Here is a 12,655-nt window from a genome sequence, read left to right as displayed (position 1 = left end):
TTCTTTAGATTATATGGCAAGTGATGTTAAATGTTTTTAGACTTACCTTAAATTTTTAGATCTAATTTAAATAAATAAAAATTAAAAACAATCGACCAATCAAATTATAACAATTTTTTTGAAACTTCACCTATGAGCGACACGTCACTAGAGCTCACTAAAGTGATTTCTCTTTTAATATATAGGGGGGCTAGATTCTGTTCCGCACGTCTGTGCGGGTATTTGTTTTTAATTTCTATATTGTTCATAATTTTTCTTATATGCTTGATTGTATATAGTTTTACGACTAACCAATACAGACCTATTTGCATCAATTTTATTAATTGTTTTAAACTGTCAAATTGTCTTACTCGGTTATGTATACAAATATATAGATATGTATATATACATATATCATGATGAGGTAGCAATGAAACATAGATATATATAACACTAAAGGTGAATTAACTAAAACAAACAATTTGTTTGTTTATATAGTATTGTTTTATAATATTTCATTATTTATTAATAGCAATTTTTTTAGTTCTTAATAAGATAGATGAATAGGTATTGTGATTTTTTTTATTATAAAACTTTACACATTTATTACGAAAATCTGATTTGGTTAGTTGCGATTATATTTTAGATTTGTAACATTAAAAAGACTTAAGTTGGGTTGTGGTACAATAGAAGGAATATTCCTATAACCGATAATTCCATATACAATTTGTTCATTAGATATTTGGAATATATTGGTTTTAAAGGAAATTCGAATTAGTAAAAAAAAATTGAAGTCGCATTAGGAAATTTAATAGCTGAAAAATAGGAGATGTTAAGTAAAGATTGATATCGTAATATTAGTTAGGAGCTGTTATGGAATATCATTGGTTTTAATAATATGGTTAAGTCTATCAATTTAATTTGGATGGACGTTTAATAATTTTTTAAACAATGGTATTTAAATCCAGTGGCATAGGATGGTAATTCTTTAAGAAAAATAAGAGTTATTTTTTTTTGTATTTTTGTTTTAATAGTTTAGAAAGTTAGAGTTAACGCCAATATCAATCATTCTCCTTCAATTTAATGGAAAAGTGACTTTTTCCAATAAATTACGCAATGGCTCTACATAGCTCACAAACTAAGTATTTGTTACACTTTATAGTAGAGATGTTTTAGGGCAACAGAAAGCCAGTAATGTGTGATTTCTTTCTTTTTTAATCACATACATTTAACCCAAAAGTTTTAATTATACATCAAGAATCTATAGTTACAGCTTCAACTAATTTGTCCTACGCTATACATGAGTTTTTTAAAAAAATTGTCTTTACACAAATAGTAACTTCATTTTTGTTTTTCCCATTCTTAAACAAGATTTGCAATATATATATATTGTGTGAAATTTGAATCTCACATTTTCAACTTACAAATGCTTAGGTTTCATGGATAAGTTTCCAATTTTTTTCATGATAAATTGTTACCTAAGCTAAACTGGAGATTTTCAATATGTTCAAAGTGCCTCTTAGAAATGTTTATCCAAAAAGTATCCTTTGGATTTCAAAAATTGTTTTACTAAATTTGCAATCTAATATATTTCAAAATCAAAAACACAATGATGAAAAAAAATTGCACGTAGTACTCAAAATTTGTTTTATGTTATGATTTATTTTGATTTTGTTTCATTGATTTAAGATTTTGTATCAGTGTTTTTCGAGGTATTTTATTTATTGTTGATAAAAAGGAGAGTATCATTTGTATATGAATATGACTCAACAAATGATCGAAGCTTTTTAAAAAAAAAAAAAAAACAAATGATAGCTATCACCTTATATTAGGATCAAGTTTCTTAGAATCCCATGATTATTTCCATATTTAAGTACTGTAATTTAATTCATAGAAAAACTAGTGTTCTAACAGACAACTAGAGCTTGACCCGCGCACCCGCGCAGGTGTTAGTTTTTTTTATAAATGAATATTTATTTGTATAAATGATAATATATATTTAAATTTTTTTTTAATATGACATTTCTAAACACAATAATTTTATAGTTTATATTGAGTAGTTTTATTTTATCATGTAACCCCTTAGTTATATCATCCATTTATTTAGAATATGACATATAAAGTCACACAAATGTATTTTTATTTTTTATGGATCAAAATTTTATGATTATATATAATAAAATTGTTGTATAAACTGGTTTTATGGATCAAAATTTTATGATTATGTATAATAAAATTGTTGTATACTATTTATTATGTATATGTGGAATTAGTAAAATAATTACCGTATAAGGTATGTAATTACAAAATGTATATATGGAATTAATTATTTTCAGACACACATATGTATAATTAAAAAAGGAAAAGACAAAAAATATTAAAAGTTAAGTTTATTAATTATTGTTGCCATGATTTTTTAGTTAGAATTTGATTTTGGAAATACATTAATTGAAGAGAAAAGACAAAAATCCTAAAAGATAGGTTAATTAATAACTTTAGTGGCATACCATTGTAAATATAGTGGAAAACTAAGGGATAATCTAATTTTGTACTCCTCTTTTAATAGATTAGATTTAGTATAAACAAGCATTCCGCTTGTTCGATCTCTACACACTCACACAATTACATGATTTTAGTTTTCAAATTATCTGCACCAAAAATCTAAATTTAATAAGTGTTTTTTTTTTCTTTTTCTTTTGTATTACTTGTTTTAAATAGTCTAATACAAAACGTGTGAAGTTCAGTAAATGATCCTCCTCGACAAGTGTCATCAACATTTTAGAATAACGTCGGTCTGGACACTTTTTATTTTACTTTTATGATGTTGGTAAGCATCTGTGCCTGAGATCTCCCCGGTTGTCGTTTCTACATTGTCATGCATGTGTCTAAGCAGTGGCTCGCTGAATAGCTAATCTCTCAATTATAAAAACCAATGTTTTGCTTTGGTCCTAATAAAGTAATAAAATAAGTTACATAACTACGAATATATTTAAAAGAGGACATAAATTTCTTTTACCGATGAGACTTTCCTACAGTAAACAGAGTCACATATGTTCTAAAGCGGTTTAATTTCTTTTTGAATTAGTTTAACATTTATTCAAACAAAAACAAAAGAAGTAAAATAGGACTTCTAGTATGTGTACTTGTATAGATTTATAGTCTAACCGAACTGATCGAGATATATATACATATGGACCTAACTTGTGTTTGTCTGCTTGAGACACATTAAAATTTAAAACTTTATTTAATGACTAAAAAGTTTTGGGATTTGTATTCATTTACATCTTCTCATGACGAGGTTTAAACTATTTTAAATTTACTTTCTTCGGGATTCGGGAGTATCTTTAAAAAAAATCCTATCTTAAAATTTGCAAAACTATATATTTGAAATTTCAAAATATTGTTTTCCAAAAAAAAAATTTTAAACTTAACTTTAAAATCAATTGTATTTTACACTAGTTCTTATATTTGTCTTAGTTAATGTAAATCTATAGAATTTTTATAAATAACTAGCACATATATAAAATATTACAGTAATTTTAATTAATAAAATTTTATACTGAAATATAAAATTATAACTAGAATACATAATTAAATATTAAATTACAAGTAAAATACTACATTATTTATAAAATTATTTCTGTAATGCTCCTTTTCGGTTACACAAATTTGTTGTTCTGTTATAATATTTTTGATTAATTAATTTTATATCTGAGTGTTCATACAAATTTAATGTTGTGAAGTTGTTTCGAATTTGAATCTTCCCAAAGTCCACATACCGTTAGACGACACCATAATGTAGTCAAGCAAAATGTTTCTTCGACCGTTTTCCTATTTTCGATAAGATAATTTTTCAGCCGTTGTATCATTATATTGGTTATTGCACATATTATTTTTAAGTTAATATATGACAAGTTAGTAATTATGAATCCCTCTAGCTCTCCCTTTTTAATCTATCTTTCTCTCTATATATAACTTCTTAATACTCCTTTGTTTCATCCCCAGACTCCTCTTTCATCTCTTTGAGATCTTAGTCAAAAATCTAACCAAAGCCATGAACATGTTCCAAGATTGGCCTGAGCCTATAGTCCGTGTCCAATCCTTATCCCAAAGCAACCTCAAAGCCATACCAAACCGCTACGTCAAGCCTCTCTCTCAACGTCCAAACTTACCCTCTCAAAACCACCACAACAAACACAACCCTGTCACCGCCGCTATCCCCATCATTGACTTAGGTGGCTTATACACAAACGACATAACTCTACATGCGAAAACACTCGACGAGATCTCAAAAGCTTGTAAAGAATGGGGGTTCTTTCAAGTGGTTAACCATGGGATGAGTCCTCAGCTCATGGACCGAGCAAAAGAAACATGGAGAGACTTCTTTCATCTTCCCATGGAGCTTAAGAACATGCATGCTAATTCGCCAAAAACTTATGAGGGATATGGAAGCCGACTTGGCGTAGAGAAGGGAGCTATTCTTGATTGGAGTGATTACTATTATCTTCATTACTGCCCTTTGTCTTTGAAGGATTACACCAAGTGGCCTTCTTTATCTCTTCATCGCCGGTATTTTAGTCCAAAACCTTCTAATAAATCAACGTTGCTACTATACAAAATAATTATCTTAGAAAACAAACACTGACGCATTAGTACGACTTATCAGTGGATTATTAATTATAAGTTTATAACGCAACCACAAGTGAAAGATGAAATATACTACTTATTTCGGTCTATATATTTTAAGAGACAAATTGAAACTAAAAAATTGTAACCTTGTTATTGAGGTATATAGCGAAATATTGGAGGATTATTGCAAGGAAATGGTTAAACTGTGCGAAAACTTGATGAGTATATTATCGAGAAACTTGGGATTACAAGAGGACATCCTTCAAAATGCGTTTGGTGGCAAAGAGGAACCTGGAGGATGTTTAAGGGTTAATTATTACCCAAAGTGCCCTCAGCCAGAGTTAACACTCGGCCTCTCACCACACTCCGATCCCGGTGGATTGACCATTCTTTTGCCGGACGAGCAAGTAGCCGGCCTTCAGGTCCGTGGATGTGACGACGCTTGGATCACAGTCGAGCCAGCTCCTCATGCTCTCATCGTTAACATTGGTGACCAAATTCAGGTGAATATTTTCTTTGATTTTTTTCGTGTAATTAACATCAACTATTTTCTTAATAACTAGATCATGGAGCATTGAACGGACACTAAAATTACTAGAAAATCTGACATTCTAGTTGTTTAACTTATTAACATTCGTTGGGAAGATTCGAGCACTCGATATAATTTTATTATGCTGTTTTTTTAATTATTATTAGGCTAAAAATAGAGTAAATATCACGTAGATGGGATTTGATTCTCGTCTTCGTTTATCCTTGAAGTTGTTAGTTTTAATAAAGTTATTAAGCACGTGCATGCATATTTCTTCTTATTTTTATTTTCCTGTATTATTAAAATTAAATTAATGGAATATATGGAATATAAATTAGTCAAAAAATTAATGGAATATAAAAACATAATGTTGATGGGGTCAATTAGGTGCTGGCATGAAGCCACGCTGCAATATTGTTTTATTCTGCATGTGCCTCCATTAAAGGAGTCCTAAATCAAGAAACAGACAAAAACAATTTCAACGACTGCGCTAGTTCACAGATATTCACATGTTTTAAACGTGCTAAAACCAAACACGTCTACGTACATAGTCAAAGCATAGTATTTTTAAGAGTATACTAGTTATTTCTCCAAGAAAACTAGCATATAATATCAAATGCCATCCAAATTATAACCTCGTTTTATATATCTTGAAAATAATACTTTTCGATTTAATTTCCTACGAAACAATAGTTTGAGCCAAGTTTTCAAAGTTTAAGATCTAAAACTAATATGACACATACGTGATTATAATTGGTTTACTGTTTTTATATTAATTGTAAACATTTTAAGTTGACATTTAACTGAAATTAAAACATGAACTTGATTATATAATTTGATCTAATTCGAGTTTTAATATGGTTAGATATCTATTTAACATGATTTATAGTATAATTTAGAAACAGTAAACCAAATATCATGGTTTATGGTATTTTAGATTTTGAACTTTAAGAAATAGGAAATTAAATCTGAAACTATTTTGGAGATAAATACAGCTGGATCATAGTTCGGAAGATATATGATTCTATGTGATATTTCTCGTGGGATATAGCTCGTTGATTCTATTTCTAATCGTTTATTGTTTATTTGTATTTGTCATTATTGTGTCATTTGGTCAAAATCTAACAATTGCATATTGGTAAAAAAAGATTAATTTCTTAAAGGCCAAAGACAAATGTCATGGGGTCTTTCTTTTTTGGTTGATATCATTGTCGTTTTTGCAGGATATATATTCAATATCTCGCATTATTTGGATTGATATAATTTTTAACATACATTGAGCAATTTGTTGTGTGGTTAGATGTTGACCAATTCAATATACAAAAGCATAGAACACAGAGTGATCGTGAGCCCTGCAAAGGAGAGGTTGTCATTGGCATTCTTCTACAACCCAAAGGGCAACATCCCAATCGAGCCATTGAAGGAGCTAGTGACCGAAGATTCACCAGCTCTCTACTCTTCCACGACCTATGATCAATACCGTCAATTCATACGTACGCAAGGTCCACGTAGCAAGTCTCATATCGACGAACTTAGATCCCCTCGATAGTAGAACATGCGTACATTGAATTTACACAGACGAGTTTTTTCTTGTCTAAACAATGAACTGTGTGTATTTTATGTAGATATGATGTTACATTATGTTAAATAATGAACTATGTTTTCTTTTGTATAAATATTGAATTATACTTTTAAGTTCTTGATCATATCTAACTCAATTTCGTTCGATCATAAATTTCTACTGATATGTAGATAGATCAATAACACTTGACTGATGATTCGAAATGGTGGGAAGAATATTGTAGACGAGGAAAGAAAATAATATAATTTTTTTAATTTTTTATTTTCTGTGAAAACACCGTGGTTTAGTAGTCAATGTTTAAAGATTTTTATGTCTAGGTCTAGGTTCGAATTCCAGGTGACGTAATTAAAAAAAATGTTTACAAGAGATTTTTAATATGGCATAAGCAGTATTGTCAGGAATAGATGATTTCACCCTGTGATTCAGGATGAGGCAGCGCAGACAAGAATAAAAAAGAATCTTTTGCCCCTTCGCATTCGGACTTTATAAGATAATGGGCTTTCAAATCATAAAAGGAAGAATAAAAAGCCCAGTAGCTGAATAACCCAACAACACATTTAGTTAGGTCCTGTCTGCATCAGTTAGGTCAGCTTTGGATTCGGGGTTCATCATACATTCATACTGAATTTTGATAACGAGCCTTGCCTCTCTGATAATGGTAGGATTCTCCGAGGATGGAAACAACAGCACATCGGAAAAGAGGCAACGTACTTCGGGTGATACGAAGGGGAAGAAGAAACGCACGGCAACGCTGCATGATCTAGATGCTATCGAGTGTCCTCTTTGCTTCAATCCTCTCACCATTCCTATCTTCCAGGTTTCATTTCTCACATGTTTCTACATGACATGCATTTCTTCTCTCACAACGTCTAGTTGAAATTCAAAGTTTTCCAAATGTTTTATTGAATATACGTTTCATTGTTCACACAACTATTTTTTTGCCATACAGTGTGATAATGGTCATATAGCATGCTTTACTTGCCTCCACAAGTTGAAGCAAAAATGTGCAACATGCTCGTTAAAAACTCGTTCACGCAATAGAGCTATGGAACGGGTTCTTGAACTACTTAGAGTTCCATGTCCAAATGTAGAACTTGGTTGCTCCGGGATTATCTCTTTTGCTGAAACATCAACACATTTAGAGATCTGTGCTTTTACCAAACGTGCTTGCCCTTTCACCAGCTGCGACTTTGTTTGCTTTAACAAGGATTTATATGAACACAGCGTTGCTAAACACTGTGAGTCCTCGTATATGTTTGAGTGTGGAAAGCCCGTGTTTATATACCCCATGAGTGGCAAGAGGGTAATTCTCAAGGAACAGACTACAGAAGGAGAAGGAGAAGGAGAGATTGTTATTGTAGAGTGTTTTGACACACCACAAGGTCGAATATTCTATGCTAGTTGTATTGGACCAGGAGAAGAAGAGTTATCCTACACCTTCAAGTTGTTTTCATATTGCTCTGATCGCTTGTGGTTTGAATCAGATCTCGAAAGAGTTCTTGAAGTGAGCGATGAACCACCAGATGAGCATTTTATGTTGGTTCCTTCATGCATGTGCCCTGACTACAAATTTTATATATGCATCAATCGGCAGACTGAAGATGATGATGAATAAGTTACTACTTTCATCACTGATCATCAGCCACATTGTTTTTTTTTTCATCAGCCACATTGTTACTCTTAACTACTCTATGGTTTGTGCTTAAGGAGTTTGATAACGAGCTTTCTTTTTCTTAGAAAGAAATAACGAGCTTTTGACTGTTTAAGTAACCAACCCAAATGAATATGTAAGATAAGGTTTGGAAATAGGACAAACATGTCTCCTTCTATCTCACATGATAATTGTCGATGTGGGATTAGAGAGAGCGACTGAATATTTAAAGTTGTACGCATGTGCTCGTGTGTGTGTAGACGTGTGTCTCAACATCATAATAGCAATGAATGGATCAAATTAAATTGAGCAAACATCTAAAAGAAAAAAGAAACATGTGCCACATGATGGTTTTGAATTGGTCAACTTTGACGGATTGGTACATTTAGAAGATTAGTGCCAAACGATTTGTTGATATGTCAAGTATCTCGAATTGGTTCAATCTTGTTCCGTTGAATTGAGTAGGCAATAACAGAAAATTTAGAAATGATTTGTAAACAAAATGGGAGTTGAGCCGAATTTAATAAACCAAACCGGATATACGTCAGGTTAAGGAAGTTGCGTACATGGAGAAAAGGACGAAAAGTAAATTATACACAAAATAAATAAAAAACGAATGATCGAAGAAGCGTCTTCGTGCAATTGATATATCTGTTTTTTTTTTTTTTTTTCCAATTGGCTAATATCTGTCTTTTAACTCCCACTCTCATTACAAGCACATGCTTTCACGTCTTCTTTCCAATTGGTCTTTTGGTTTTAAATATTTAGGCTTTATTTGCTTCTGTAAGTCTCTTCATATTTAAAAAAAAAAAGAAGATAATACTACAAAATATAAATTTTTTAGAGATTACAATATTTATTGGTTGAGATGTAATAATTTTCTTAACTTAATTTTCATCTATAGCCTTTTAAAATATCAATCAAATTTTATATTAGTTTTTAAAACTATAATCTAAAATGGTAGCTAGAAACCTTATTTTCTAAATCAATATTTGTAAACTGTATAAAAATTATGCTGTAGAAATACTTTTTTTTTCTTTTCATATTTAACTTTTATATATAATGCAGAGACAGCCACATCAAAAAATATTCTCAGATAAAATTCAACATTTTTGTACAGCTATATAGTCCAAATTAGTCATCTACTGTATCAAATTTTTGGGAAACTATTTTGATGTTTGTTAAGCTTTCTCTATTGTAAATATTAAAATTTGTTGTGAAAGAAACTAAATAAGTTTTATAATCAATGCTGGTTCTCTAAATCTATTAAAATGTCCAAAAAAAAAATATAATCAGATTTGAGTGATCTTTTGAACTTTGAGCAATTGGGAAAGTATATGAATACTAGTTAGTATTTACTATTTAAAGTATTCAGTAATTACTAAATTTTATAAATATTATATTTTTAGTGTGTGCATATTTTCTTATAATTTATAGTGTGTGTGCATATTGCTAACCTTCTAATATGAATATATATTAAAACATTTCATCCATCTAGTTAGATCAGTATGAATGATGAAATATACCTTGATTAATTTGATACTCCAATCCAGAATATCCATTAAAATGAAATTGGATTTTATTGTAAAATCATTGTTTGGAAATGTTCATTATATTACTCGTTGTCAAATTTATATTTCATCTAGTTATGTTTGAGTGTGGTGTTTTTTTTCTTGTTGTACGACGGAATAGTATTTAAATTTCTCTTAATTAATCCTTTAGTTATTTCTTATGACAAGAACATTATTGAACAATAATTACAATCCCAGAGCGCGTGGATCGTAATCAATAAAAATGTCGCTTTAAAGGACTTCATCGAACCATCGCCATAGGCAAACCTCTCTCTCTCTCTCTCTCTCTCTCTCTCTCTCTCTCTCTCTCTCTCTAATTAAATTAACATATCATTTTAGCAAAGGAAGGAAGAAGTACTTTGATTGCTTCCTTTCCTCTTCAAGTTCCCTTCCCCACCGAGTCATGGCCGAGTTGACTCAGTCCGACGTCGTTTACTCGCCTCGCTCCCTCCAAGTGTGGAAGACTTTCATGAACTGCCTCGCCTTCTTCTACCAGATCTTCCTCCAGATCCTCCGCGCCGTCGGCTACCATCCTCTCCTCTCTTCCTCCTCCTCTAAAGCCGCCGCCGATGGCTTTAAACCCTTGCCATCCATCGAGTTGCCGGAATCTCCCACCACCGTTGAAATCGCCTCCTCCGCCACCGGAGACCGGTTCCAGAGACTAAAGGTACACGCTTTCAATCAAAAGGCCTTTCATTGCTTCAAAGGTGAAACCTTTTTGTGAAAATGTGTTGAAGACTTTGTGAAAGGTGTAACCTTTTGATTGGTGGAGAGTTGAAAGAGTTAGTTAGTTTGATTTTTTTTTACCCTTTCTGTGAAATGTTTTAAGGGGACCTTTTGAAGCTCTTAGCTTGGTGACTTAGTAACTGAAGATGTGTGTGTTTGTAGGTAGTTCTTGACTTGGATGAGACGTTAGTGTGTGCGTACGAGACCTCTAGTCTACCTGCTGCTTTACGCAACCAAGCCATTGAGGCTGGATTGAACTGGTTCGAGCTTGAGTGTTTGTCATCTGACAAGGTTTGTTTGCTTCCGGTACTTATCTTCAAGTTTGAGTTTGGCGTTTTTTTTATGACACGTGTCTCTCTTTGTTGTCTAGAAGGAAAGCGACGGTAAATCTAAGATCAATTACGTGACGGTGTTTGAGCGTCCAGGGTTGCACGAGTTCTTGGAGAAACTCAGCCAGTTTGCTGATCTTGTTCTGTTTACCGCTGGTCTTGAAGGTCTCTCACTTTCTCCCTCAAATGCATACTCAGATTTGTAATCCTGACCTATGTTTCTTGAACACAGGTTATGCGAGACCGCTTGTGGATAGAATAGATACAAGGAAAGTGCTTAGTAACCGGCTTTATCGACCTTCAACAGTCAGCACGTAAGTTGTACTTAATCAGGGTTGCTCTGTTTTGTACTTTCAAGAACCGGTTTGGGGGAGGTTTATTGAGGTTTTTGTTGTACATTGTAATCAGACCATACCGAGATCACGTGAAGGATCTGTTAACCACATCAAAGAACATGTCTAGGACTGTAATCGTTGACAACAATCCTTTCAGTTTTCTGTTGCAACCATCAAATGGGATTCCATGTATTGCATTCTCTGCCGGGCAGCCTAATGACACTCAGGTCTCTATTACTTTACTACTCTTCTCTTTATACATTTGTTTATTATTAGTGTTGAAACTAATCAGAACTATTGTGAAACTTGAAGCTTTTGGACGTTATTCTACCACTTCTGAAGCAACTTTCAGAGGAAGAAGATGTAAGACCGACACTTTATGATAGGTTCCGCATGCCTGAATGGTTTGAGAAGCAAGGCATACCACCTTCTTGCTGGAATCCTTAACCGGTTTAAGCAGAAACTAATGGTGAAAAAAAGGAAATATATCTTTGGTCCACACAAAAAAAGGCAAAGGACTTGTTTGGTACAGTAGTTTCAGCAATGAAAAAAATATGTGAGAAGGGCACATAAACTACCATTCCTAGTGTTTATAATCTTTGGTAGATTGCTTTTTAAAAGATAAAAATCTGTTACACATTCTTGATTTCATGTAATTCTCTAGCTTTCTCTGTAATTTTGTTAATGATCAAGTATTATTTTTTTTCCTTTTCCGGTTTGGTTTGGATATACCTTGTTATGGTCTAAACTAAAGTATAGACTATGGTTTGGTACTCCTTCCGTTTTTTTTATATATGACGCTTTAGGATTGTGCACATAGATTAAAAAATATTTAATTTCTAAACAAAAACATCATTAACTGTTTACCTAACCACAATTTAACCAATAAAAAAATAAAAACTATAATATTATTGATCTAGTATTAACTAGTAATAAATTTTACATAGAAAATTGAAAACGTCAAATAATTTGGAACAAAAAAATTTCTATAAAACGTCATATATAAAAAAACGGATGGAGTATGAGAATATAAATAAATGTTGCCTTCCTTTGAAGTGGAGTGGTTTTGAAAGGCATAATATTATACTCAATAATCAATAAACTTAAAAAAAAAATCAGGAATGTAAGTAATTGGGATTCATGTATTGCACATTTGAAAGATATCGGAACATAATTATCTATTTTTCTAGATTTTGTTTGGTTCATATTTCATTGTATTCATGAATCAGATCAGATAGATGTTATTATGTTACTACTTACATGCACTACACTTGGTGCATCGGAGAATAATTGCAGAGGTAAGGGAGTTGGCATGGGATTGCAC

At 31.9% G+C, this 12,655-nt stretch overlaps 3 protein-coding genes across 4 annotated transcripts; all 3 read left to right on the top strand.

The window, feature by feature from the left end:
* Positions 1–3,721: 3,721 nt before the first annotated feature.
* LOC106364954 (jasmonate-induced oxygenase 3) lies at positions 3,722–6,835 on the top strand. Its single transcript, XM_013804428.3, has 3 exons — positions 3,722–4,548; positions 4,775–5,111; positions 6,438–6,835. Exons 1-3 carry the CDS (start codon positions 4,034–4,036, stop codon positions 6,684–6,686), a joined length of 1,101 nt encoding a protein of 366 aa, XP_013659882.2. The 5' UTR covers positions 3,722–4,033; the 3' UTR covers positions 6,687–6,835.
* A 330-nt stretch (positions 6,836–7,165) lies between these two features.
* On the top strand, positions 7,166–10,189 carry LOC106365486 (E3 ubiquitin-protein ligase SINA-like 7). The gene is made up of 2 exons (XM_013804904.3): positions 7,166–7,536; positions 7,669–10,189. The coding sequence occupies exons 1-2, from the start codon at positions 7,375–7,377 to the stop codon at positions 8,332–8,334; spliced, it is 828 nt and encodes a 275-aa protein (XP_013660358.2). The 5' UTR covers positions 7,166–7,374; the 3' UTR covers positions 8,335–10,189.
* On the top strand, positions 10,190–12,036 carry LOC106368123 (CTD small phosphatase-like protein). Of its 2 annotated transcripts, none has more exons than XM_013808011.3 (6): positions 10,190–10,608; positions 10,830–10,958; positions 11,038–11,161; positions 11,229–11,310; positions 11,405–11,558; positions 11,644–12,036. In XM_013808011.3, exons 1-6 carry the CDS (start codon positions 10,345–10,347, stop codon positions 11,776–11,778), a joined length of 888 nt encoding a protein of 295 aa, XP_013663465.1. In that variant the 5' UTR covers positions 10,190–10,344; the 3' UTR covers positions 11,779–12,036. The 2 variants fall into 2 exon arrangements, with proteins under 2 accessions (XP_013663465.1, XP_013663466.1); XM_013808012.3 differs by having other exon boundaries at positions 10,199–10,608; positions 11,041–11,161.
* Positions 12,037–12,655: the final 619 nt, after the last annotated feature.

This window comes from Brassica napus, chromosome A9 (genome assembly GCF_020379485.1).
Source record: "Brassica napus cultivar Da-Ae chromosome A9, Da-Ae, whole genome shotgun sequence".
Classification (NCBI taxonomy): domain Eukaryota; kingdom Viridiplantae; phylum Streptophyta; class Magnoliopsida; order Brassicales; family Brassicaceae; genus Brassica; species Brassica napus.
The sequence above is the reverse complement of the archived record's forward strand: the minus strand, read 5'-3'. Positions and strand labels throughout refer to the sequence as shown.

Bases quoted from the DNA above. Each gene is read 5' to 3' on its own strand.
- LOC106364954 (XM_013804428.3), top strand. From the start codon at position 4,034: ATGAACATGTTCCAAGATTGGCCTGAGCCTATAGTCCGTGTCCAATCC. The intron at 4,549-4,774 runs GTATTTTAGTCC...TGAGGTATATAG, and splicing joins TCTTTATCTCTTCATCGCCG to CGAAATATTGGAGGATTATT. The intron at 5,112-6,437 runs GTGAATATTTTC...TTGTGTGGTTAG, and splicing joins ACATTGGTGACCAAATTCAG to ATGTTGACCAATTCAATATA.
- LOC106365486 (XM_013804904.3), top strand. From the start codon at position 7,375: ATGGTAGGATTCTCCGAGGATGGAAACAACAGCACATCGGAAAAGAGG. The intron at 7,537-7,668 runs GTTTCATTTCTC...TTTGCCATACAG, and splicing joins TCACCATTCCTATCTTCCAG to TGTGATAATGGTCATATAGC.
- LOC106368123 (XM_013808011.3), top strand. From the start codon at position 10,345: ATGGCCGAGTTGACTCAGTCCGACGTCGTTTACTCGCCTCGCTCCCTC. The intron at 10,609-10,829 runs GTACACGCTTTC...GTGTGTTTGTAG, and splicing joins ACCGGTTCCAGAGACTAAAG to GTAGTTCTTGACTTGGATGA. The intron at 11,162-11,228 runs GTCTCTCACTTT...TCTTGAACACAG, and splicing joins GTTTACCGCTGGTCTTGAAG to GTTATGCGAGACCGCTTGTG.